General features: G+C 38.1%; 1 protein-coding gene across 6 annotated transcripts in view; it reads left to right on the forward strand.

Annotated features, from left to right (window-relative positions):
- LOC126082242 (zinc finger protein 33B-like) overlaps positions 1-26970 on the forward strand; it is a 95192-nt gene that overhangs the window by 61866 nt on the left and 6356 nt on the right. For 4 of the 6 annotated variants that reach the window (XM_049894681.1, XM_049894680.1, XM_049894682.1 and 1 more), the window contains one exon: positions 8522-26959. In XM_049894681.1, coding sequence (XP_049750638.1) covers positions 8522-10695 — 2174 coding nt within the window. In that variant the 3' untranslated portion in view covers positions 10696-26959. Of the gene's footprint in view, positions 1-8521; positions 26960-26970 lie in introns of those variants that run through there. The other 2 variants (XM_049894684.1, XM_049894685.1) reach the window with 1 other exon arrangement.

Below are 26970 nucleotides of genomic sequence, written 5' to 3' on the forward strand. Positions count from 1 at the left end.
GGAATTCACCTCACTGTCAGCAATTGATACAACTTCTGCACAGAAAGTCAGCACAGATATAGAAGAACCGAACAGCACTATCAACCAACGGGATCAAATTGACATTTGTAGAACACTCCTCCCACCCCTAGAGAATACACGTTCTTTTCAAATGACATGGAACATTTAGAAAGATAGACCATTTCCTGGGTCATAACTTGAACAAATTTAAAATAATTGAAATTATACAGAGTATGTTCTCCAACCATAAGGAAATCAATAACAGAAAGATAACAGGAAAACAGCCAAACACTTGGAAACTTAGTAAGACAACTCCAATAGTGCTTGAGTAAATGAAGAAGTCTCAGACTTAAGTTCATAAAAAATGTATAGAACTGAATGGGAATAATAATACACCATACATGGGAGGCAGTTAATGCTTATAGGGAAATTTATAGTACTAAATGCAAACATCAGAAAAGAGGAAAGATTTCAAATCCATTATTAACTTTCTACCTCAAGATACTAGCAGAGTGAAAAATAAACCCACAGTAAGCAGAAAGAGAATTCCAGGACACTTAATTGTGCTCATGAGGAACCTGTACATAGATCAAGAGGCAGTCATTCAAACAGAACAAGGGGATGCTGCGTGGTTTGAAAAAACAGGAAAGGTGTGCGTCAGGGGTGTGTCCTTTAGCCATACTTCATCTGTATGCTGAGCAAATAATCCAAGAACCTGGACTGTATGAAGAAGAACACAGCATCAGGATTGAAGGAAGACTTATCAACAACTTGCGATATGCAAATAACAAAACTTCCTTGCTGAAAGTGAAGAGGACTTGAAGCACTTACTGATGAAGATCAAAGACTGCAGTCTTCAGTACAGATTAGACTTCAGCATAAAACAAAAAACCTCACAATTGGACCAGTAAGCAACATCATGATGAATGGAGAAAATATATTGAAGTTGTCAAGGATTTCATTTTATTTGGATTCACAGTCAGTGCCCCTGGAAGCAGGAGTTAAGAAATCAAAGAACGTAGTGCATTGAGCAAATCTGCTGCAAAAGACCTTTTTAAAGTTTTAAAAACCAAAGATGTCAATTTGAATACTAAGTTGCACCGTGGTATTTTAAGTCACTTCATATGCATGTGAAAGCTGGACAGTGAAAAAGTAAGACTGAAGAAGAATTGATGCCTTTGAATTATGGTGTTGGCAAAGAATATGGACTATACCAAGGATTGCCAGAAGAACACATAAATCTGTCTTGGAAGAAGTACAGCTGGAGTTCTCCTTAGAAGCGAAGAGGGCGAGACTTCGTCTTCACATAGTTTGAACATGTTATCAGCAGGGACCAGTTTATCATGCTTGGTAACTGGAGAGTCAGTGAAAGAGAGGAAGACCCTCAAGGAGATTGATTGACACAGTGACTGCAACAATGGGCTCAAACATAGCAACGATTGTGAGGGTGGCATGGGGCAGTGTTTCATTCTGTTGTCCATAGTGTCACTATGAGTCAGAACCAACTCAAAAGCACCTAACTATAAGAAGCAGAAAGAAGAAAATAAAGGTAAAAGCGAAACTGATAAAATCAGAAATAGAAATGTAATAGAGAAAATGAAATATAAAAAGCTGGATCTTTGAAAATAATCAATAACATTGGTATACTTCTAGCAAGATTGACCAAAAATAAAGACTAGTCACCAATATCAGATCCTGCATTCTTTAAGAATAATAAGGGGATACCGTCAACTTTATGCTCACAAATCTGACACTTTATACGAAATGGACCAATTCTTCACAGATGATATAGGTAATTCAAATGGGCCTATAGACATAGAGGAAGCCCTTGTGGTGTAGTGGTTAAGAGTTATAGCTGCTAACCAAAAGATTGGCAGCTTGAATCCACTAGCCACTCCTTGGAAACCCTATGGGGCAGTTCTACTCTGTTCTATAGGGTCGCCATGAGTCGGCACTGACTCAATGCACCTAACAGCAACAACACAGAGAAATTGAATTTTAATTAAAAAGCTCCTAAAAAGGAAATCTAGCTCAGATGTCTTCACTAGAGAATCCTTCCATACATTCAAAGGATTAAAAATGATTTTACACAGTATCTTCCAGAAAATTAAATAGGAAGGAGCATCCCAGTGCATTTTTTAATGTCCCTGATACTAAATCATACAAAGATAGTACAAAAAAGAAACAAAACAACTTCCAACGAACTACAAACCTTTATCTTCCATAAATTTAGTAGGAAAAACTACTAAAGAAAATACTGGCAAATGAAAACCATTCATGTATACAAAGAATTATACATCATGTGAGACTGGTTCAGTACTTGAAAAATCAATCAGTGTAATCCACCATATCAGCAGGCTAAAAAAATTATATGTTGGTATCAGTTGGTATAGGAAAAACATTTGATAAAATCTTCCAGCCCATGCAAGATAAAAATTCTGAACTAGAAGTAGTGAATTTCCTCAACTTGATAAAAGAGCATGTATAAAAAAATCTCCAGGGAACATCATACTTAATGTTAAAAGACAATGCTTTTTGCCTAAGGTTGGTAACAAGGCAAAGATATCTGCTCTCACCACTCTTACTCAATACTGTACTGAAGTTCTAGCCAGCACAATAAGGTAAGGAAAAGAACTACACAGCATCCTAATTGGAAAGGAAGAAATAAAATCGTCCTTATTTGAAATGACATGATTGTATGTATAAAAAATTCCAAGGAATCTACAGAAGCTTCCTAGAACTAATAAGCGATTTCAGCAAGGTTTCAGTATACAAAATGAACACAGAAATATCAATCACATTTCTCTACACGAGCGATGAACATATGAAAACCAAAATTAAAAACACAGTACCACTTACAGTCATCCCATAGAAAATGAAATAATTGCGAAAGATGTATGGAACTGGTATTCTGAAATTACAGAGTGATGACAAAAGAAATTGAAGAAGACCTAAATAAAGAAAAACACATACTCTGTTTATTGATTTAAACTCAACATGGTAAAGATGTCAGTTCTCTGCAAATTGATCTATAGGTTTAATGGAATTCTGGTCACAATCCCAGCAAGGTTTTTGTAGACATAAGCCAACTTATTTTAAAATTTGTATGGGAAGGCAAAGGAAGTAGAATAGCTAAAATAATTTTGGAAAAAAAAAAGTAAAGTGGTAGGAATCATTATAACCAGTGTTAAGGCTTACTATATAGTTGGAGTCCCTGGGTGGTACAAATGTGTAGTGTACTTGCCTGCCAAGCAGAAGTCTGGAAGAAAGGCTGGCAACTACTTTAGAAAAATCAGCCACTGAAAAACCATACTTAGCAAAGTTCTACTCTGCTATACATGGGGTTGCCATGCGTTGGAGTTGACTCCAGGGCAGCTATAGCTACGGTAATCAAGACAGCATGGTATTGGTAGAGGACTAGACACACAGAATGTGAAAGAAAACCCAGACATAGATCTATGGAAATACACAAAACTGATCTTTTACTAAGATATAAAAGCAATTTAATGGAGAAAAGGTAGTCTTTTCACCAAATGCCCTTGAAGCTATTTGACATTATGTTGTCTGAAACATCCATTGTTCAATAGATAATTGAGATATGCAAACAAATAACAAAGTGTGACCCACACAAGAGAATAGCAGCAGGCAACAGTAACTCCCTTTAAGTGGGCTCAGAAGTTGGGTTTAGCAGTCTTCAAAGCAGCTATTATAAATATTTTCAAAGAACTAGAGGAAACAATTCTGAAAGAATTGAAAGACAGTATAATGAGTTGTGGTGACGCAGTGGTTAAAGCTATCGACTGCTAACTGAAAGGTCAGACAGAGGTTTGAAAACACCAGCGGCTCTGTGGGAGAAAGATGCGGCAGTCTGCTTTTGTAGAGATTTACTGCCTTGGAACCTGTGAGGTCGCTGTGGGCCAGAATTGACTTGACAGCAGTGGGTTTTCTTTTCTTTTTTTTTATGGTAACAGTGAAAACTTTAGTAAAGAAAAATTATGGGAAGGAACCAAATGAACATTCTGTAGTTGAGAAGTACAATAACCAAAATTAAAAATTCAGTTCTGGTGATCATTGGTAGATTTGAGTTGACAGGAGAAAGAATTAACAAATTAGGAGATAGATTAACATGGATTGTGTAATTTGAAGAACAGAAGGAAAAAGAATGTGAAAAAACAAAACCTCAAAGAAATGTGGGATACTGTTATGTGAATAAACATGCACATAATTGGGAGTACCAGAACAAGAGAAGAGAAACACACAGGAAAACTTCAAAAAAAAAAAAAAAAAAATCACTGAAAACTTTTAAACTTTGTTGAAAAACACCAGCATATCCATCCAAGATGCCCAACAAACTCTAAGGATAAATGAAAAAAGATCTACACCTAGATGCATCATAATGAAAATGTTGAAAGTTTAAGAGACAATCTTATAAGCGTCAAGAAAAAATGATTCATCATGCTTAGGAGAGCCACACTAAGATTAACACTGAGTTCCCAGTAGAAACAAGACCAGAAGACATTAGGATGCCATATTCAAAAGACTGAATGAAAACAAAAACAAAAAAAACACCAATAACCTTATACTTAGCAAAGTTATTTTTCAATAATGGTGATTAAAGATAAAAAACAGAGAAGTTATTGCTAAAAGACCTGCCTTATCAAGAGTAGTGATAACACCTAATGCTGGTATGGTTGTGGAGAAACTAGATCATATATGGTACTGACGGAAACTTTGGAAAATAGTTCCTTTTAAAGTTAAAAGTGGACTTAGGATATGACTCACCAATTGCATTCACTGGCATTTGTCCTTGACAAATGAAAATTTAAGTTCTAAAAAACAGGTACATGTTCATTGCAGCTTTATGAATAATAGCTCAATGGAAGCAGTCTCAATGTCCTTCAAATGATGAATTGCTAAACAAACTGTAGGGTGTCTATACCATGGAATGCTTCTCAGTATTACAAAAGAACAAACTGTTTATACATGTAACAACTTGGATAAATCTTAAGGTATTATAGTGAGTTGAAAAGACCAATCCAGAGAAGTTACATATTTATGTGGTCATGCTCAAATTTGGTTTGATGTTGTAGTGTTTAGAATTTAACCTTACCCAAAGAATTTGGCTTTGCCTGTAGTTTCTGAGAGATGATCTTTAAAAATACCTTGGAACTTGAGTGTCTTTGATAAGGACTCCAGACCATACCTAAGTAATAGGTTATACCAGTGAGGTGATGAGGTGACTCTGTGGTGGGGGCTGGCCAGCCCACAAAGATATGCTGCGTAATAGCTCGTGATCACCTCATAGTATTTACTGACCTCAGGGGAGAAGGGCTTGAGTTTGCATTGCACGAGACACCCAGTAAAAGCTCTGAATATGGAAGTTTCATGAGCTGCCTAATTGGTGAAAGATACCCATGCATGTTAGAGGGTACTGTGTTCCTTTTTTGGACACGAAAGCCCCATGCTGGTAACCCTCCCAGACCTCACCCTGTGTGTCTGTTCATTTGTATCCTTTTTTCCTACAATTAGTTTCTATAATTTTAAGTATAGCACTTTGCATGAGTTCTGGTTGTTCCAGTGAATTATCGAACCCAAAGTAGTAAGTGGGAGCCAGCAGATCAAGGCGGGAGGGGTGACTCCTGAACTTGCATCTGGTGTTCTGAAGGAGTAGAGGGAAATTGCTGAATCTGTAGCCACCAAGTCAGAAGTTAGAGTGTTTGTGGGCTTGCAAACTTGTAGCTGGCATCTGCCTATTTGGCAGTCTGAAGGACAGTGTTCTTTTAACTTGTGAGATCCAAACTAGCTCCAGGTGGCTACAGTCAGAGAATGAAGTGCTGCATGAGCTGTTGGTCTGAAGGACACTGTCCTTTCAACTTGTGAGATCTGACCTTTTCAAAAAGAAACTCTAGAGGAAATTAAAAGTCAGGCAACAAATGGGAAGGAAATATTTGCAAAGCCTGTATCTGATAGTGTTTTTACCCAAAACATGTTTTTGAAGAACTTACAAAACTAAATAAGAAAATGAACAGCCCCCTCAGAAATAGTTAATAGGCTTGAATACCCACTTTAGAAGGTATATACCAAATAAGTCACATGAAAAAATACTCAACATCATTGTCACTAGGAAAAGGAAACAAAACCACAACAAAATTTCTCTTACAATAGCTAAAATAAAAAAATGTTGACCATAACTAGTGCTGACAAGGATATGGAGGAGCTGGAACTGTCTACACAGCTGTTGGAATGTAAGTTGCACAGCCACTTTAGAAAACAGTTTTGCAGTTTTTTAAGAAATTAACTATACACGTACCATATGACCCAGCCATGCTAACGATAAGTACGAAGGTTTGTACATGAATTTTCATAGCAGCATTATTCATAATAGCTGAAAATTGAAGACAGCTCAAATCTCTATCAACAGATGATTACACAAGCAAAAATTTGTGTATCCATTCAGTGGTCTTCTATTCACCAATAAAATGAAATGAGCTGTTGGTACATATATTAATATGGAAGAATCTCAGAATAATGACGATGAATGAAGGAGTCCAGAAAAAAGAATACACACTATCATGAATTCATTTAAAATTCTCAAAAGTGCAAGCTAATATCTATATGTATACAGCAGATTAGTGGTTGACTGAGGTTGGAGGAGGTGGGGGGCCAAAACTGTGACAGGGGAGACTGATTACAAAAGGGCACTAGGAAAACTTTGGGGGATGATGAATTTCTTACCTTGATTTTCATGGTTTTATACTTAAGTCAGAACTTACCCAATTAAACAGTTTAAACATGAAGTTTAGTGTTCGTCAGTTATACTTCATTTAAGCTGTTTTAAGATTGCTGTGAAAATTTCTAAATGTTTGCTCTCTATTTTTATTGTAGTAAATATGTAACAAAACTTTTCAGCCTTTTTCACATGAATATGATGTTTGGTCTCTATTCTATATTTACATTTAATGAATGTTTCATATTGTAATTGCTTGAAGCTTCTCTAATAGGTTTCATGATTACAGTTAGCTCTGTTCATCTAAACTGTTTTTTTTTTTTTTCTATAGCCTTAATAACTCAAAAGGGTAATGGGTCTGGATTAAATCCCTGACTCCCATTTGAATTTCTAGAAAATGTCACTGGACTGAACCTTAACTTTGTATGTTGTTGTCACATCTAATGCCAAACCTGTGTTTCTGTTTGTCATGAGTTGGTCTTTTTGCCCAAAGGACTTTTTTTTTTTTCATTCTTAAGGTCTAGTAGTTTATACTAAGGTATATCTTGTAGCTGACTGTTTCAGGTCAGTTTACCCAAGTTCATTTTGATCCTTCCGGATATGTGAAATCACAGCTTTTATTTCTGGAAAGATTTCTTAGATTATAGTTTTTAATTTTAGATTAATCCCACTGTTTTGTTTTTCCTCTTCAGGAACTCTAAATTATTCACAGTGGTTTTTTTCTTCTTATTTTCATTATCCACAACTTTCTGATTGAATTTTTTAGTCTTTTTGTCATTTTGTCTGTATTCATGCCCTTTCTCAATATTGTTTATTAAAACTTCAGTCAAGTCTATTTTCTCTTTCTACTTTTTGTAATTTAATTTCTGTTTTCTAAGATCCTTTTGGCCTTTTCTATAATTTCTTTCTTGACTTTGGTCAGCCCTTTTCTATTTGCCATATACTTCATGTCCCTCCTTTTTATTTTCCCAGAAGCCTGAGCTCTGATCTACTAGAACTCTCAGTATTCTCAGTATTTTCACATTCAGGATGGGATTTTCCCTTTCCAGAAGTGGTTTTATTTGTGTTACATCATTCCTAGGCTGTCTTTGTTTCCCTCCTCTTTCCCAGGTGGCCACCACAGTCTCCAACTGATTGTCCACACATGGGCTTTAAAGCTGTTTCTGCTATTTTGGAGTATTTATTTCCCTGTGTAGTGATTTGAAGTTAGAAGTATTCTCTGATTCCTAGTTATGTTAAAGTTATGAGGTTGTATCTCCTAGTTATGCTAATGTCAATGTGTTGCAATAAACTAGACCAAACCCATTGCCATTGAGTTGATTCTGGCTCATAGCGACCCTATAGGACAAAGTAGAGCTTGCCCCACAGAGTTTCCAAGGAGCAACTAATGGATTTGAACTGCCAGCCTTTTGGTTAGCAGCTGATCTGTTAATCACTGTGCCACCAGAGCTCCTTAAGTTACTGTAGGGAATTTAATTTGCTTTTGATCTTCATAGTTTTTTGGAGGATGCATGGAGAGATGGAGATTTAGGCAATTGCCTAAATACAGTTGGAAACCAAATGTATGTGTTCTAGTAGCCAGTTTCTTCTCCCTTTTCCCTGTATGCCAGGCCACTTGTTTATATTTTGTGAAACCAAGTACATAAGAAAAATATGTACTTGGTAATATTTTCATTCATGAAGACTGAACAAGAAACCAAAGAGTCAGCTGCAACATAGGACATTTGCATAGAAGTCCCATTCCCTAAGAAATGTGTTATTACTTATATGGTAAGATTCTTTTCTTATTTCTAGAAATCTGGAAAGCTGATAACCTGAAAAAGAGGAGCAAAGAAAATCAAGATAAACATTTGTGGCAAGTTATATTCATCAGTAACAAAACACTGTCTAAGGGACGAGGTAATGTAATAGGAAATCCACTTACCTTGGACACAAATTCTTTTCCTCCCAGAAAAATACTCTGTCAGTATGACTTACATGGAGTGAGTTCAAACTATATTTCAGAATTAGTAATTAGTAAGAAAAACTATTTTAAAAAAAAGCCTGACGAATTTAATGCCTGTGGAAAGTTGTTATTTAATATTAAGCATGAGAAAACTCACACTGGAGAGAAAAGTGAAGTTTTTCAAAATGGTAAAACCCTTAGTCCTAGTGAAGACAGTATGCAGCAACAGAAGAATCAAACTTTAGAGCAAAATTTTGAGTATAACATTTGTCAGGAACTCTTCCATGAAAAGGTCTTATTCAATACACAAAAGAGAGAAAACACAGAAGGGAATAACTATGAATACAATGAATGTGGAAGAACTTTCTGTGATAACTCATCCCTCTTGTTCCATCAGATAGATCCCTCAAGAGAGAATCACTGTGAATTTAGTGATTGTGGGAAATCCTTAGGTATGAAGTCAAGCCTTTTGAAACATCATGGAATACATACGAAATCCTATGAATGTAACGCAAGTGGGAATAATTTCAGGAGGAAGTTATACCTCTCACAACTTCAGAAAACTCATAAGGGAGAGAAACACTTTGAATGTAAAGAATGTGGGAAAGCTTTCTGGGAGAAGTCACATCTCACTCGACATCAGAGGATACACACAGGAGAGAAGCGCTTTGAATGTAATGAATGTGGAAAAACTTTCTGGGAGAAGTCAAATCTCATTAAACATCAGAGATCACACACAGGGGAGAAACCCCATGAATGCAGTGAATGTGAGAAGGCTTTCAGCCACAAATCAGCCCTCACATTACACCAGAGAACACATACAGGGGAGAAACCCTATCAATGTAATGTATGTGGGAAAACTTTTTACCAGAAATCAGACCTCACTAAACATCAGAGAACACACACAGGGTTGAAACCCTATGAATGTTACGAATGTGGGAAATCCTTCTGTATGAATTCACATCTCATAGTACATCAGAGAATTCACACCGGTGAAAAACCCTTTGAATGTCCTAAATGTGGGAAATCATTCTGTCAAAAGTCACATCTTTCACAGCATCAGAGAACTCACATAGGAGATAAACCCTATGAATGTAATGTTTGTGGAAAAACTTTCTACCACAAGTCAGTACTTACCAGGCATCAGATAATTCATACAGGGTTGAAACCTTATGAATGTTACGAATGTGGGAAAACCTTCTGCTTGAAGTCAGACCTCACAGTACATCGGAGAACTCACACAGGGGAGAAGCCCTTTGCCTGTCCTGAATGTGGGAAATTCTTCAGCCATAAGTCAACCCTTTCCCAACATTATAGGACACACACAGGGGACAAACCTTTTGAATGTAACGAATGTGGGAAAATCTTTTACAATAAATCATACCTCACCAAACACAATCGAACACATACAGGGGAGAAACCCTATGAATGCAATGAATGTGGAAAAACTTTCTGCCAGAAGTCACAGCTCACTCAGCATCAGAGAATTCACATAGGGGAGAAACCCTATGAATGTAATGACTGTGGGAAAGCTTTTTGCCATAAGTCAGCTCTAATTGTACATCAACGAACTCATACAGAAGAAAAGCCCTATAAATGTAATGAATGTGGAAAATCTTTTTGTGTCAAGTCAGGACTTATTTTACATCAGAGAAAGCACACAGGGGAGAAACCTTATGAATGTAATGAATGTGGGAAGTCCTTTAGTCACAAGTCATCCCTCACAGTACATCAAAGAGCTCACACAGGAGAGAAATCTTGTCAATGTAATCAATGTGGTAAAATTTTCTACCGTAAGTCAGACCTTACTAAACATCAGAGATCACACACAGGAGAAAAACCCTATGAGTGTAACACATGCGGAAAAACCTTCTCTCAGAAGTCAAATCTCATTGTACATCAGCGAACTCACACAGGAGAAAAAGCTATGAGAAATAGAATGTTCAGCCAGAAGTTATCCCCCACTAAACTTAAGAGAATTCATACTGGAGAAAGCTTTACCGACATTCTGAATGTTCAGTAACCTTCACCCACAAACTGGCCTTATTTTACTTCAAAGTAATGTTAGGGGAGAAACCCATAGATTGCAACAAATATAGGACAGCCTTTGTATAGAGGTGACATTTCATTGACACTGGCATAAAACTTTGCAGGAAGTTTGAATTTGTGTAAGTTACTTGTAAAAATGCAAACTAGGTTAAGTCAATTTGTATTGAGAAATCTGTCAAAAAATATTTAAAAATTTACTTTGGAAATAATGTAATATTAGAAGTTGGGTTCCAGATTTGATACCATAATTGTCTTTTGAAAACATAACAAATAGTGATTTATAGATATTAGTTGTGGAATGTGAAGCTTAAATTTTTTTTTCTTTTTAGAGATTGTTTAAGACTCACAGGAAATTGAAAAAATATTACAGAGAATTCTTTTGTACCTTTGGCCAAAGTGCTATGGATTGAATTGTGCCCCCCTAAAATATGTGTTGTAAATCCTAACTCTTGTACCTGTGGTTATAATCTCATTTTGGAATAGGTTTTGTTATGTTAATGAGACAGTATTAGTATAGGGTGTGTCTTAACTCAGTCTCTTTTGAGATATAAAAGAGATTAAACAAGTGAGTGAGTAAGCCACATGAAGATCACCAGGAGCCAAGGAATAAGGACCTTCCCCCAGAGCCAAGAGAGAGAAAGCCTTCCTTTAGAGCTAGCACCCTGAATTTGGACTTACAGTCTCCTAAACTGTGAGATAATAAATTTCAGTGTGTTAAAGCCGTTCACTTGTATTTCTGTTACAGCAGTACTAGATAACTAAACAGAATTTGGCCAAGAAGTGGGAGTGCTGCTCTAATAAATACCTAAAATGTGGAAATGGTTTGGCAATTGGGTAATGGATAGAGGCAGGAGGAATTTTGATGTTTTCATTGTAAAGCCCTAGATTGCCTCAAAGAGAGACTGTTGATAGAATTATGTCCATCAAAGACAATTCTCGTGAGGGCTAAGAAAGAACTGTGGTGAGAACTGTCATGAATAGGATGTTGCTAGAAATGTTGAATATGCTTTTGGTGAGACTTTATATACAGAGAAGTGGTAAACATGCGATTGGTAATTGGAGAGAAAGTGATGCTTTTTATGCAGTGGCAAAGAACTTGTCTAAATTATGTTCAGATGTTTGATGGAAGGTAGAACTTGTAAGTGATGAACCTGGATATCTGGCTAAGATGTCTAATCAAGATCTTAAAAGGGCCATGTGGTTTCTTCTTGCTGCCTGTAGTAAAATGTGAGATGAAAGAGAGAAAGAGATGGAATTAATAATGAACTATGCGAAGTGAGAACAAAGCTTAAAGATTTAGAAAATTCTGTTGTATAAACTAAGGACGCGTGTCCTGGAATTTTCACCAAGGATGTGGCTATAAAATCTTTTGTTGAAGAAATTAAGCCTGTGACTGATGAGCCTAACCAAGTACTACAGCAGAAAACCCATCATCTCAAACTGACAGGGACAGAGAAAGGATGAAACAAAAGAAAGCTGTCTGCCTCTTAGAATTCTGTAGGGAGGAAACAGGCCAAAGGAGCTGCACCTGTTGTCCTCCATGCCTGGAGAAGCTTGGAGATAGGAGAACTATTGGAAGGAGCATGAGAAACAGGGGTATCTTGGTTTCAGAGGCTGGAGCCACGGTTCCTAGATCTCAAAGAGTGGAGCCACAGTCTCCTAGATTTCAGAGAATCACATCAGCTCCAGAGTGTGGGGCTCCCAGTCAGTTTGGCCAAGAGGATGGTGCCACTGCCCAAACCTGAGGGGTGGGGCTGCCGTGCCCAAGAGGCAGAAGAATGGGGGTCCCAGGGAAGGAGGGGGTGGGGTTGCCACTCAGGTGGACTAGGTGAACGGGACCATCCAAAGCCAAGAGAACAGAGTTGCCATCCCTGTGTGTTTGGAAGGCAGGGCTGAAGCCTTGGGCCAAAGGGCCTCCACCCAGAATACGGAGAGCATGGCCAACACCCAGAGTGTGGAGGGTAGGAGCCATTGCCCAGATGGTCCCGGAGAAGAGGGTGATTTTCAGGCCTTCAGAGCTAATGTAATTTGTTCCGTTGGGTTTTGGACTTGCCTAGTGCTTGTTACCCTTTTGCCCTCCAATTTCTTCCATTTGTAATAGAAGTGTGTGATGGTTAAGATTGTGTATCAACTTGCCTGGACCATGATTCTCAGTGGTTTGGCAGTTATGATGTAGTTGAGCAGTTATGTAATGACATAGTCACTTCCCTGATGAGATTTGATATAATGTAATTATCTCCATGATGAGATCTGCTATGAGCAGCCAGTCAGTTAAAAGGGAGTTTTCTTGGATAAGTGATCTGCATCCAATACACATGGACTTTCTGGCAAAGCTCACTGGCTTTTGCTTGCTTTGGATCCTTCATTTGGCTGGTCATCATCTGACCTTAGGTTCTTGGGACTTGAGCCAGCAGCCTGCCTTCTTACCTGCTGATCTTGAATTCATCAGCCTCTGCAGCCCACGAGCCAGCAGCCTGCCGTCTGACCTGCCGATTTTGGGTTTTTCAGCCCTTGCAGCTACGTAAGTCAGAAGAAGCCTCTAGCCTGATGCCCTACCCACAGACCTGGTACTTTCCAGCCTTTACAACTGAGTGAGCTATTTCCTTGTCATAGATCTTTCTACGTGTGTGTATATATACATATATACGTCACTGGTTTTGCTGTTCTAGAGAACTCAGCCCAAGACAAAATGTTAGCTTTTCCCTCGTTGACTATGGAAGCAGATAACTTGTATTCTAGATTTCACAGGTTCAAAGATGAAGAGGCATTTTGCCGCAGCACTGAATATGCCTAAAGTGTCACCCATGTTTGATGTAGATGATTCAGAAGATAAGATTTTAGACTTGGAGTTGACTTAAGATTTTTAGGACGATGCGATGAGATTAATGTATTTTGTATGTGGGAAGGACGTGAATTTGCGGGGAGGGCTAAGGGGTAGATTTTTATAGATTGAATTGTGTCACCCCAAAATATGTGTTATAAATCCTAATCCCTGTACCTGTGGTTATAATCCCATTTGGGATGGCATTTTTTTGTTGTTGTTACATTAATGAGATGGTATTAGTGTAGGATGTGTTTGAAGTCAGTCTCTTCTGAGATACAAAAGAGATTAAACAAGCAAGTGAGTAAGCAGTGACAGGGCAAGATAGCTGCCATACCATACACAGATCACCAAACCCAGGAAATATGGACCTTCCCCCAGAGTCAACAGAGAGAAAGCCTTCCACTAGAGCTGGTGCCGTAATTCAGACTTTCAGCCTCCTAAACTGAGAAAGTAAATTTCTGTGTGTTAAATCCACTCACTTGTGGTATTTCTGTTATAGCAGCACCAGGTAACTAAGACACCAAGCTTCTTTTAAGATATGATCATATCTTACGTAATCTTAGTATATTCTCAAAAACAAGAAATTGATATCAGTAACATACAGGGTCCCCACAATGAATCTAATTGACGCCAAATAACCACAGCAACAACAACCACACTACAAACTCAGATACAGACCTTATTTAGGTTTCACCAGTTTTTACATGCACTGTATATGGGGTGTGTTTGTGTGTGAGCATACTCGTACATTATAAAACTTTATCATACGTAATTTCAGTGACTATCAACACGATCAGAATACAGAACCAAACAGGAATCTGGGATCTGTAATTCTGTCAGAATTCCAAAGGACTAAGGATTCCATCAAAAAAAAACTCCCCCTTGTTACTCCTTAATAATGACACCCTTTTCCCAATGCTGACCCCTGGCAACCATTTGAGTATGGAGCTTTTTAAATGCACAGATTAATTGAATAACGAGGGCAATAGTGCTAAATGCGTGTGTGAAATATCCCCAAGTACATAGGATTTATGTATGTACATTTGGCACGTAATATAAACTGTTCTTGTGTTTTACATGAATAATGGAAATTAATTGTTAATACAGAATATGTATTCCTAGTTTAGCAGTGATTATAACAGCAGGTCCATCCCCAGTGTTTGTGGGGCTTATAACAAAAGTTTACATGAGGCCACAAAGCTAACTGAATATTGAAATTATAATTAAAATAACAAAATTGAACAAGATATTGTCTGCATGAGGAAATCTAGCCTAAAGCACCATTGCCCTCTTTCTCTTCCCACCAGTGGTTTACCACAGACTATGAGGTGCCTTGAATGTACACATATGGTCACGTTAGCCTTCAGCATAAATTTTCTTCAAACTCTAAGTAGGTTCCCTCCAGAACAGGGTCATACCACGTTAGACGAGGTCTTAGGGCTGTTGGCCTGGGGAAAAAAAGGACCCTGTGTACACAGAGAGGGATCTGGGCCCTCAGAGACTTTTTACTACGTGAGAAGGGTTAAGGCTGGAGGAGGAATAGAATAGTACCAGAGTGGGACTCCTATTGACAGTGTAATGGTGGCATACTATATTACATGATATCAAGGTTTTCCAAGCTGGATATAAATAATGCCTCACTATATCCTAAGAGTACAATATATGTTTTATGTAGATTAGCCTCTGAATGTTTAAAGTACCATACCTATTTCTTTTATCCTATTTATTTGTGTTTGTAAATGTTTGTGACAGTTGTTACTGAACTTCGCTTTAATAAAAAAGTGAAACAATGTTTTTGTAAAGTTAACAATTAGTTACCTCATTGTCAAAGGATATTTAAAATATGCAGTCAGGTACACAATTACTAACAGTAAAAATCAGTGTCAATAATTAAGAAAGTAGTTGTGAAAAGTAGTACATATTGTATTCTCCCCATTAAAAGGGGGTGTTTGTGAAGAAAATATGGTAATTGATCATACTCTTGTTATAGTTCAGTGGTATATCAAGTTAGCTATAACTGTACTAACTTTATCATGTTAGTGTAAAGGCGCATAGTCAAGTACTGTGTAATGCAGGAACTGTTTTCCCTTGCAGGTAGTAGGAGATGCTGTAGAGTCCACTTTGCCCCTGTCTCTCTAGTAAATGCAGCATGGTGATCTGGTTGTATAGACTCAAGGGAGATTTCTAGGGACAAATACCAGTTCCCCCAACCTAACAGCGGTGTGACCGGGAGCAAGTACTTAAGCTCTTTGTGCCTCTTCTGAAAAGAAAGTAATGTTCGCTACCGTGAGGATTATTTGTAAAAATTACCCTGCAACAAATTGATAGGCCATTCCAAAATCTTAGCACATCTAATTTGGTTTGGTGGCCCTTTACCCAGATCTTAGGGGTCGGCAAGCCTTTTCTGTAGAGAATCAGATAGGGAATATTTTAGACCTTCCAGCCGTGCTTTCTTAAATGGTGTCATGGACACCATGTAAATGTGCGTAGCTATGTTCCAGTAAAACCTTATTTACAAAACAGCTGGCAGACCAGATTTGCCCCACAGGCCATAGTTTGCTGACCACTGGTTTAGTTCATTAGTTCTCAAACTTCCTGGTCTCAATACCACTTTACGCTCCTAAAAATTATTGAGGGCCCCAACAGACTTTTCTTGATGTGGGTTATATCTGTTGAAGTTTGCCATATTAGAGAATTTTAAACGTTTATTTATGTGGAAATAAAAATTGTAAACCCATTGTTAAAATTAATTTTAATGAAAAAACTTTTTGGAAACAAAATTTAGAACATTGATGTTACTTTACATTTTTGCAAACCTCTCTTGTCTGGCTGAGTAGCAGACAGCTACACTCTTTCTGTTTCTCTGTTCTGTATAACTCAGTGTACACTCATGATTGATTGAGAGGGAAAATGCAGGTAACACCGTAGTAGTATTGTGAACAATGAGAGCAATGGTGATTCAGTGACAGAATTCTCAACCTCCTGTGGGAGACCTGGGTTCAATCCCTGGCCACAGCACCTCAAGCTCAGCCACCACTCATCTGTCAGTGGAGGCTTGGGTGTTGCTGTGATGCTAAACGGGTTTCAGTAGCACTTCCAGACTAGGACAGACTAGCAAGAAAGGCCTGCAGATCCACTTCCAGAAACCTGTCAGTACAAAACCCTGTGAGTCACATTGGTTTTATTCCAGTGTGCACGGGGTCACCATGAGTCAGCAGCCAGCTTACTCAGCAGCAGGTAATAACAACATTTTTATGAAAGTAAGGTCCTAAAGGAGTTTTAAGGACCCCAGGGATTCCCAGACCACACTTTGAGAACCATTGGTCAGAATTAAACTTGACAATCCCATTCTTCTTATCAGTGATTGGCTTGGCATTTGGTGAGTAATCTGGAGGAGGTGTGAAGACACGTAAGTAGGTTACCTTATTGACAAAGAGAGACACAAGTCGTTTTCTTTACTGGATATGATTCTTGTTTGCACTTTTTGAACCTGAGGATAACAGAAGAGAAAGATGGAAAGAACTTGGATGAAGTATGCCATTGATCTGTTGAAATAGTCAACCTTGTGCTGCTGTTTTAGGCTTTTTCTAAATGTAATATAATTAAGTTTTCCTTATTATTTAAGTTGGTTAAAGCAACTTAATCAGTACAGAAGTATACTTTTATAATTGTTCATAAATGATGTAGCAGTTTGGGGGTTCATTGAAATAAGAATGGCTGATCAATTTTCTGCCTCGTATAAGTTTCCATATTATGAGCATAAGTATTGTCTGTTATTCTTTTATTTGAAAGAAACATGTTTCTGCTTCCTTGATCTGTTAGTGTATCAACACAGGAACGTGCCATTTAACCTTGCAGTAAAAGTATGCTTTAAATTAAACTGTTTCATCAGTCCTTCCACACAGTGTTGACCTTGTAACAAATAATTTTTCTTATATTTGCTAAACAACTTGTTGTCACTGATTTCAGATTCCACTTGACTTGCTTTTGTCTGCTTAGTACTCTTTCTCCATATTTATCTGGTGTTATACCTTGTTTTGTGACCAAATAACGGGCACTTAGGCTGGATAGAATGATATGTTTCTGATATGATAGAATGATATGTTCATTGATTGTTCCAGGAAGAAAAATTGGTCAAGATGGGCCAATTAGTGTACTTTATAGATCTTGTAACCTTTGTACAACTCTAAAGCAGTAAACTCTACAACCAGCCATCTGGGTGACCAGAGTATTAGAGTGACAGTCTGACTGTGTATATAACTAAAATGGAGAGATGGAAGAAAATTATGCCGTGCTTAATGTCTAGCTACTCCTTTCAATTGTTCATCCCCCTTGGGGTTTCTCCCCTCTGAAGTTGCAGAGGAGTATAGCTAGGGAAGTGACATTCTGCCATCTTCAACACTGTTTCTAAGATCAAAGTTTAACTGCCAGGCATTTATGAACTACTAAATATCTATGAGAAATTATATTTCTGGGTGATCTATACAGGGTCTGTAACTTTCATCACATTCTGGAAAGGCTGCCATGCCCTAAGTACTGAAGTACGATTGCAGAAAAGAGACCCTTGCAAAGCCCTTTGATGTTCCGCACTTCCTCCAAACCTCAATTTGTTGCCCTTCTAATCTGCTGTGAGAGCCATGTTAGGGACAGATGACAGGTAGTGGAGCTCTGTTGCGTGTCTTAATGATCATGTGTGTGGGTTCTGTTTCCCATGATATTCTCAGTGGCCATCAGGGTCATTGTTGTGCAGGAGACATCCAGAGTGCACTAGGCTAAAGAACATCTGCCTCCTTCCTGGTTGGTGACCTCCTTAGTTCTCAGTATTCTCTCAGTACATGGCAAAGACTTCATTCTGAGCCGAGTGGTAAATGGTACAATTATTAGCAATCCTTTTTAGGGCTGGGTAAGATCAGTGTTCCTTATGCAGCGTGAATGCTGTTATCAATAGGTGTGTTCTGTATACTTGAACGTACATAACTGAAATCTTTGTGTGCATTTGTGTGAATGTATTGAGTGTATATATTTAATTCTTTAACAGAAGTATGTATGCGTCTGCTTGGATGGTGCACTGACTACTGTATATGTACACATACGTGTCTTAAGTCAAATGAGGTGAGTTGTAAAATAAGAATTCTATAAGAATATTTGCATGTATGTTAATTTGACTCGCTTTTTAAATAACTATCACCCTTCAGGATGAGCAAGCCAGGACCATGGCTTGCTTCCTTCTTCAGTGTGAATTTTTTACATAACCATTAAATATCATTGATTGTATTTCATTTTACTTCATTTTATATATATATATATATCTTGCAACTAGGATGCATGCACATTTTCTACTCCATTACTACTACATTCAATTACAACTGATACACTTTTTTTTGGAAATCAATTTTGTTCAGGTTTTGTGAATCTAGATTAGTGTTTTTTCAAATAATTTTCACTTCAGTTTATAATAAATTTTGCGTCGTGATCCAATGTAAAATACAAACACCATTCATTCAATAGACATTCATTGAGCATTCTCATGGATTGAATTATATCCCCCCCAAAATGTATATATTAACTTGGTTAGGCCATGATTCCCAGTATTCTATGGTTGTCTTCCATTTTGTGATTGTAATTTTATGTCAAAGAGGATTAGGGTGGGATGTAACACCCTTACTCAGGCCACATCCCTACTGGACTATGAGAGAATAAAATTCTCTTTGTTAAAGTCATCCACTTGTGGTATTTTTGTTACAACAGCACTAGATGACTAAGACAGGCATTTATAGTGTGCCAGTTCTAGGCACTGTGTCTTTTAGTAGTGAATAAAATAGATAAAACTCCTAGCCTCGATTGAGTTTACATTCTAATGAAAGAATATCAAACAATAAATAAGTAAAATATTTAGTATGCTAAATGGTAAGTGCCTCGGGAAAAAAAAAATTTAAAGGAAGATAAAGAGTTGCCAGAGGACAGATTAAATTGTCAATACATATATAACTGATTATAAATTTTTCATGAAGCAGTATTTACCATTGTCTAAAAAAAAAAAATTTTTTTTTTTTTTAATCATACCTTGTAAAGGGACGGCAGTTCGAATCCACCAGGTGCTCTTTGGAAACTCTATGGGGCAGTTCTACTTTGTCCTATAGGGTAGCTATAAGTCAGAATTGACTCGACGGCACTGGGTTTAGTTTTGTTTGGTTGTAATGCCTTCTGATATTGTCTGTTTTAGTCTATTTCTTAAAAAAAAAAAAAAACCTAGCTCTTCAAAATCACAAATACCACTTCACAACCGTCATGATGGCTATTACAAAAGAAAAAATGGAAAATAAATTTTGGAAAGGCTGGAGAAATTGGAACCCTCATCCATTGCTAGTGGGAATGTAAACTGGTGGAGCCACTGTGGAAAAGAGTTTGGCAGTTACTCAAAATATTAAACGTAGAATAACAGTATGACACAGCATTTCCACTCTTAGGTATATACCCAAAAGAATTGAAAGCAGGGATACTTATTCACAATAGCCAAAAGGTGGAAACAACCCAAATGTCTTTTTAACAGATGAGTAGATAAACAAAATGCATACAAATACAAGGGAATATTATTCCACCATAAAGAAAAATGAAGCCCTGATACATGCAATGACATGGATGAACCTTGAATATCTGCTAAGTGAAATAAGCCAGACACAAAAGGACAAATACATGGTCCCACTTCTATGAAATAGTCAGTAGGGATATTCATTGAGAGGAAGTAGATTAGTGATTACCAGGAACTGGGGGAGGGGAGAATGGATTGCTTCACGGATACAGAGTCTTTACTTGAGGTGATGAAAAAGTTTTAGAAACAACATTGTGAATATAATTTATGCCATTGACTTGTATAGTTATAAAAAGGATAATATGGCAAATTTTATGTTACATGTGTTTTACCAAAATAAAAAATAATAGCCCTGATTTGTTTGTACAGTCCCTTAAAATGCCAGTGTAAGATTGCTTTTTATTCTGTCGACTAGGCTAAACTACATTTGCCAGGGTTCCATTCCCTGTATAAATCCAGTTAGGTTGGGCTACAAAAGGGATCCTTCTGTGAGATTTGGAGGGCCTAAGTGAGGCAGCAGCCATTTTGTAGTTCACATATGCTGTTGCTGAACTACTGACTCACCTTATTGGCATGAGATAGCAATAGGCCTATTACTGCTCCACTTGAATTCTTCAGTTTCTTTAACTACTGCACCCAGTATGTGTGTTTCTGTCTGTGACTAGGGGCCCAGCATTTGTAAGAAACCACATAACCAAGGTCAGAAGCAATAAAACTGACTCAGGTTTCAGCCCATCTTCCTGGGCTCCTTGTCAAGGATTTCACCTTATTTGGATCCACAATCAATGCCCATGGAACTATCAGTCAAGAAATCAAAGAACGTATTGGATTGGGTAAATCTGCTGCAAAAGACCTCTTTAAAGAGTTAAAAAGCAAAGATGTAACTTTGAGGACTAAGATGAGCATGATCCAAGCCATGGTATTTTCAGTCCACCTCATAGGCACATGAAAGCTGGGCAGTGAATAAGTAAGAATGAGGAATTGATGCATTTGAATTATGGTATTGGCGAAGAATACTGATATACCATGGAAAACCAGAAGAAGGAACGAGTCTCTCTTGGAAGAAGTACAGCCAGAATGCTTCTTGGAAGCAAGGATGGCAAGACCTCATTTCACATCCTTTGGACATGTTATCAGGAGGGACCAGTGCCTGGAGAAGGACATCATGCTTGGTAAGGTAGGAGGTCAGTGAAAAAGAGGAAGACCCTCGATGAGATGGGTTGACACAATAGCTGCAACAGTGGTCTCAAACATACCAGTCATTTTAAGGATGGCACTGAACCGGTCAGTGTTCTGTGTTGTACATAGGGTTCCTATGACTTGGAACCAACTTGACGGCACCTAACAAAAACAACAGCCCTGGGCTCCAGTATGTGATTGTGGATTCTAACTTATTCATGTTCTCCAAGTAACATCCATTGTCCCTTCCTTATTGCCTGCCCTGTGGACTTTTTGTGTCAGCATCAGACATGAAGACAGCCATCTTTAAGAGACTGCTTAACCAGCTTCCACAATTGTATACAGCCAAATCTTTGTAACAAATCTCTTAGACACACACACTTTCCTAGTGGTTCTGTTTCTGATTCAACTCTGCCTGGTAACAGAATTTGGCACCAAGTGGTTCTGAGTTGTCTTCTGAATTGGGTCTGGATTGTTTGAAGTTGATTCTGAATAAGGAAACCTTAAAATTGGGGCTGCTTGGCATGGTTGAAATGTTTAATCCAGACCAGAATTGAAATTCTATTTTAAATTAAGCTACAACTAGGTTTGAAGCCTGCCTCTGCCTTCTACAAAAAACAAGTTGGCTTCCTATGAAAGTTTGCTTGTGACAAAGTGTAGAGACCTGGGCCTTAGTTTATATAAGTAATCTTTGTATGTTAAATTGTTGTCATTGAATGCCTAGGCCCTAACTTACTCCCTTTTGGCCAGGTGGGCACTGTTTTCATTTCAAAAGGCTTCAGTTTGGAGTTGATTCTAAGTACCTTTCTAACTAAATGGTTGACTTTGCATTTCAAGGACTCCAACTAGGATTGACTCAGCCTATAATCAATCACTGTACCCCAACATCAGGAATGTTTAACTAGCATGCTCTAGAAATACTACTTTAGTCAATCTATTGGGAAGTAACAGATTAATCTTAGAATATAAATTAATGTTAGGAAAGTTTGTAGCTTGACAATGCCTTGTAAATAAATTTCCCTTCTTTCCCCTGTACTTCCCATGATGTGAAACCATTTGCCTTTGTTGCTGTGCCTGATAAGTACCTCACTGCTCTCCCTGCAAACTAGAGCACACACTGTAGCATCTTTGAGTGCCCATGTGCCACTCCATTTCATGGAAAGATTTTAATTGTCTTTTTCCTTTAAAAAATCTCATTTTAATTTCTAGTGGAGCGTTGGTCTAGTGTTTTCACTAGCATGTTTCTCTAATCTGAATAGATTTAAAGATTTAAAACCATCATGATCCTATTTCCTTGATAAAGGGGCACTGATAGACCATAGCATGCAATGGCAAAACAATTACTCAAATTATTACCTTTAGATAACTTAGTAAAATGCCTATAGAAAGCCAGACTCTGGGTGACCAGATATTTGCTGCCTTATAATAAGTGAAAATAAGGAGCATAATTGCTTGTTTACTTGTGAGTATTTTGACAACTTTGGGAAAGAAAATGATGAGTTTAGGGGTTTAAATTCCTAGCTCAAGGTCCACATAAGTGATCTTAAAGCTTCTATGCTGCCCTAAAGGAAACTCTTAGCCCCTAAGAGCTACAGGGCTGAAATTTCTGAAAAATAAATGTTTAATCCTGTGGGTGAGTCAATTACAATGTAAATTGAATTCTCAACTTTGGAGAGTCCCTCTTTAAAGTTCAAACATAAATTGGGAAGAAATGGGATCCTAAAAATTGGTATAGGGAAATATGAGCAGATTCCAGTTGAGCTGGGGATCTTGAATGCCTGATTTCTGCCAAGCTTTTCTTTGCCAGTAGAAGCAGTTCTTCCACTCCTGCACCAGCAGTTGAGTTTTCTTTAGTCTTATAAACCTATTATGAAATAGAAATAGCAAGATGTCAGAATAGGCAGCTCTACTCATATCCAGCCACAAAAATATGGAAAAAATAAGCAGAAAGTGGCAAAACCAACTTAGAACTCTGAGATACAGTCAAAAGTTTACAGCAACTAGTGAAGGCTGAATCAAGAAAAAAGTGACTTCTAAATGTTAGGAAAGCTTTTAGGCTTTTTAACTTGGCAAACGAGCTAACAACTTGCAGATACCTGGGGCAAGAGGTTATGCTTGAAACATACAATAGACCAACCAAGGCCCAGGAGCATAAACTGTGGAAAGTGTCCTTGGGAAATTAGGACATTACAAAACATCCATAAATGTGTTGGAATTCAGAAGCCTATAACCACCCTGGAGGCATTGTGGTTAAGTGCTACGGCTGCTAACCAAAAGGTCGACAGTTGGAATCCACCAAGTGTCCTGTAGGGTTGCTATGAGTCAGAATCGACTCGACAGCAACAGGTTTGGTATTATTTTGGTTTAGGGCAAGATGCATGCCCAGAAAATATCTGAGGAAACCCTACCTTTCATCTCTGGTTGATTCCTAGGTTCAGTGTAAGCCTGGCTGTGTTGGAGTGCCTCAGCACAGAGCAATCTACAAAGACTGGAAGATGCAGGGTTTTTTTATTTCTATTGCTCCCCCCCCCCCGCAACTATTGAAGTTCAGTGAACTGTATCTAAACAGTGGCCGAACACAACCTAAGGAACAGAGGCTTCAGAGATCACACACTACTAGGAATATAGTATTTGCCAAAATATTTGTGGAGAAAATCACTAAAGGGACTTCTACAGCCTTTAACAGTCCCCGAACCCAGCAAACGTATGTATCTATGACCAACTGATTTTTGACAAGCCTGTTGAATCTGTTCAAATGGGGAGATAATAGTCTCTTAAATGGTGGTGGAACAACTTGGTCTTCACACATACGAAGGGATGAAGTTGGACATATACATCCTACCATATATGAAAATTAACTGGAATCAATGACCCAGTAATCACTAGAGCTTGTAGAAGAAAACAGAGGTACAACCTGAGAACCTTGTTTTTGACATTGGGTGTTTAGATATAAAACCAAAAGCACGAGCAAGAACAACAGCAAAAATAAATTGGACTTCATCAAAATTAAGAACTTTTGTGCATCAGAAGATTTTATCAAGAGAGTTACGAGACAACATAAAATGGAGGAAATATTTGGTAACAACCTGGCAAGGATTTGATATTCAGAATATATAAAGAACTATATCTCAACAAGAAAAAAGACAACCTAATTACATGGGCAAAGGATGGGAATAGACATTTCTCCACGTACACCACTATCCATCACAGCATTATTCACAATAGCAAAAATGTGGAAATAATCAAAATGCCCATCAATTGATGATAAGAAAATGTGGTATATACACACAGTGGAATATTATTCAGCCATAAAGTGGAATGAAGCCTTGATGCATGTCACAACATGGATGAACCTAGAAAACATGCTAAGCAAAGTCATTCAGTCACAAAAGGACAAACAATGTATGATCTCACTTATCTGAAATAAGCAAATATACAACCTGTTTCAGTCGACTCAATTCCGACTCATAGTGACCCTATAGGACACAATAACAACTGCCCCATAGGATTTCCAAGGAGTGGCTGGTGGATTTGAACTGCTGACCTTTTTGTTAGTAGTGGAGCTCTTAACCACTGCTCCATGTGGGCTCCAAGCAGATGGTAACTAAAAATTATTAGTGGTTACCAGGGGTGGGAGTGAGGGGGAAAGAGGGAGTTTTTGCTTAGGGCACATTGAATATATGTTCGTGATGGTGGGATAATTTGGAAAAAGATAACGAAATTGCACAATTGAAGAATGTAACCAATGTGACTGAGTTGTACATGTAGAAATTGTAGTGCTGCATATTTTGTGTATATTTTCATGACAAAAAAAGCTAATTATGGAATTACCAGATGATCCATTAATTTCAATCTTAGTTACATGCTAAAGAGATTTCAAAGCAGGAACTCAAACATACCTGTATGCCAGTGTTCATTGCAACATTATTCACAGTAGCTCATACAGCTGCCCATGAACAGATGAATGGATAAACATAATGCAGTATGTAGAATATTATCCAGCCATGAAAATGGGTGATAAACTGACAAATGCTACAACTTGATGAACCTTGAAAACAGTATGGTGGGCTAAATAAGCCAAACACCAAAGGACAGATAATGTATGATTCCATTTATGTGAACTAGCTAGAGTAAATAAATTCATAGTGCAAGGAACATAAAGATGGATCAGTCTAAGTTTATCGATAAGGGCCCAAAATTATTCATTCAGTGTTTCAGCTTGAGAGATTAGGAAAGGATCTAACAGTTTATTTGGTTGCGTCGTTGAAGCATTGATTATGAGGTGGCCTATGCTAAATCAAGTTGAAGTACCAGACCTGGCTTGGTATACTGCAGAAGAAAGTATCCAAAGGCTTAGGGAAATTGGCATGCTAGAGTGGATTTATCAGGTTAGACCCACAGGCCCACACATGGAGTGTCCAGAGGATGTGGCTTTTGCCACAACAGTGAGGAACAAATTTGTGAAGGCATCCCCAACATCCTTTAAGACTGCTGTGATTGCTATTTTATGTAAGTTAGATTTGACGGTGGGAACTGCCCTAACTAACACACCTAACTACAATGGAGTTTATTGGACCCAGTGGTGGTAGGGGCTAGTGGTGGCACTTGCTTGGCAAAGATAAGGTGGGCATGGTTACCTTAATGGACAATGGAGTCAAAGAAGCAATCAGAATAGTCTGAATTGTATAGACTTACAGCATTGGCTACTTAGTCATGGTGTCCGTGGGAGTGAAATAAATAGGAAATGCATTAAATATGTGATCTGTACAAGTGGAAGAGTTCTAGGTCAAGTGAACAGCAGTCCAACTCAAATCACCAGAATATGGAGTCATGCCCCCTCAATCAGTTCTGACTTGAGTGAGTTTAAAGATCCTCAACCCCTTGAATGAAAGGGAGGTTGAGTCCCTTTAAGGAAGGACCTTGGTACATTGCCAAAAAATTTATACTGTTGATCTCCTATCCTTCCCAACGGAATTTACAGCCTTTTATGAGAGTGACTGTTCACTGGGGAAAAGGAAATAATCAGACTTTTTGGGGATTAGTGGATATTGGCTCTGAACTGACACTAATTCCAGGAGTCTCAAAATGTCACTGTGGCCCACCAGTCAGAGTGGGGACATATAGAGGTCAGGTTATTAATGGAGTCTTAGCTCATGTTCATCTCACAGCAGGTCCAGTGGGTCTGTGAACCCATCCTGTAGTGATTTCCTCAGGTCTAGAAAGCACAATTGGAATAGATGTACTCAGCAACTGGCAGAACCCCCACATTGGCTTCTGACCAGTGGATTAAGGGCTACTATGGTAGGAAAAGCCAAGTGGAGGCCATTAGAACTACTCCTGTCTAGGAAAATAGTAAACCAAAAGCAATACCAAGTTCCTGGAAGAATTGCAGAGATTATTGTCATCATCAAGGGCTTGAACGATGCAGGGGCAGTGATTCCCAGCACATCCCCCTTCAACTTGCCTATTTGGCTTGTGCAAAAAAACAGATGGATCTTGGAGAATGACAGTGGATTATCGAAAACCACCAGGTGGTGACTCCAATTGCAGCTGCTGTTCCAGATGTGATTTCATTGCTTGAGCAAATTAATACATCTCCTGGTACCTGGTATGCAATTGTTGATCTAGCTAATGCCTTTTTCTCCATACTTGTTTCA

Source organism: Elephas maximus, chromosome 8 (assembly GCF_024166365.1).
Source record: "Elephas maximus indicus isolate mEleMax1 chromosome 8, mEleMax1 primary haplotype, whole genome shotgun sequence".
Classification (NCBI taxonomy): Eukaryota; Metazoa; Chordata; class Mammalia; order Proboscidea; family Elephantidae; genus Elephas; species Elephas maximus.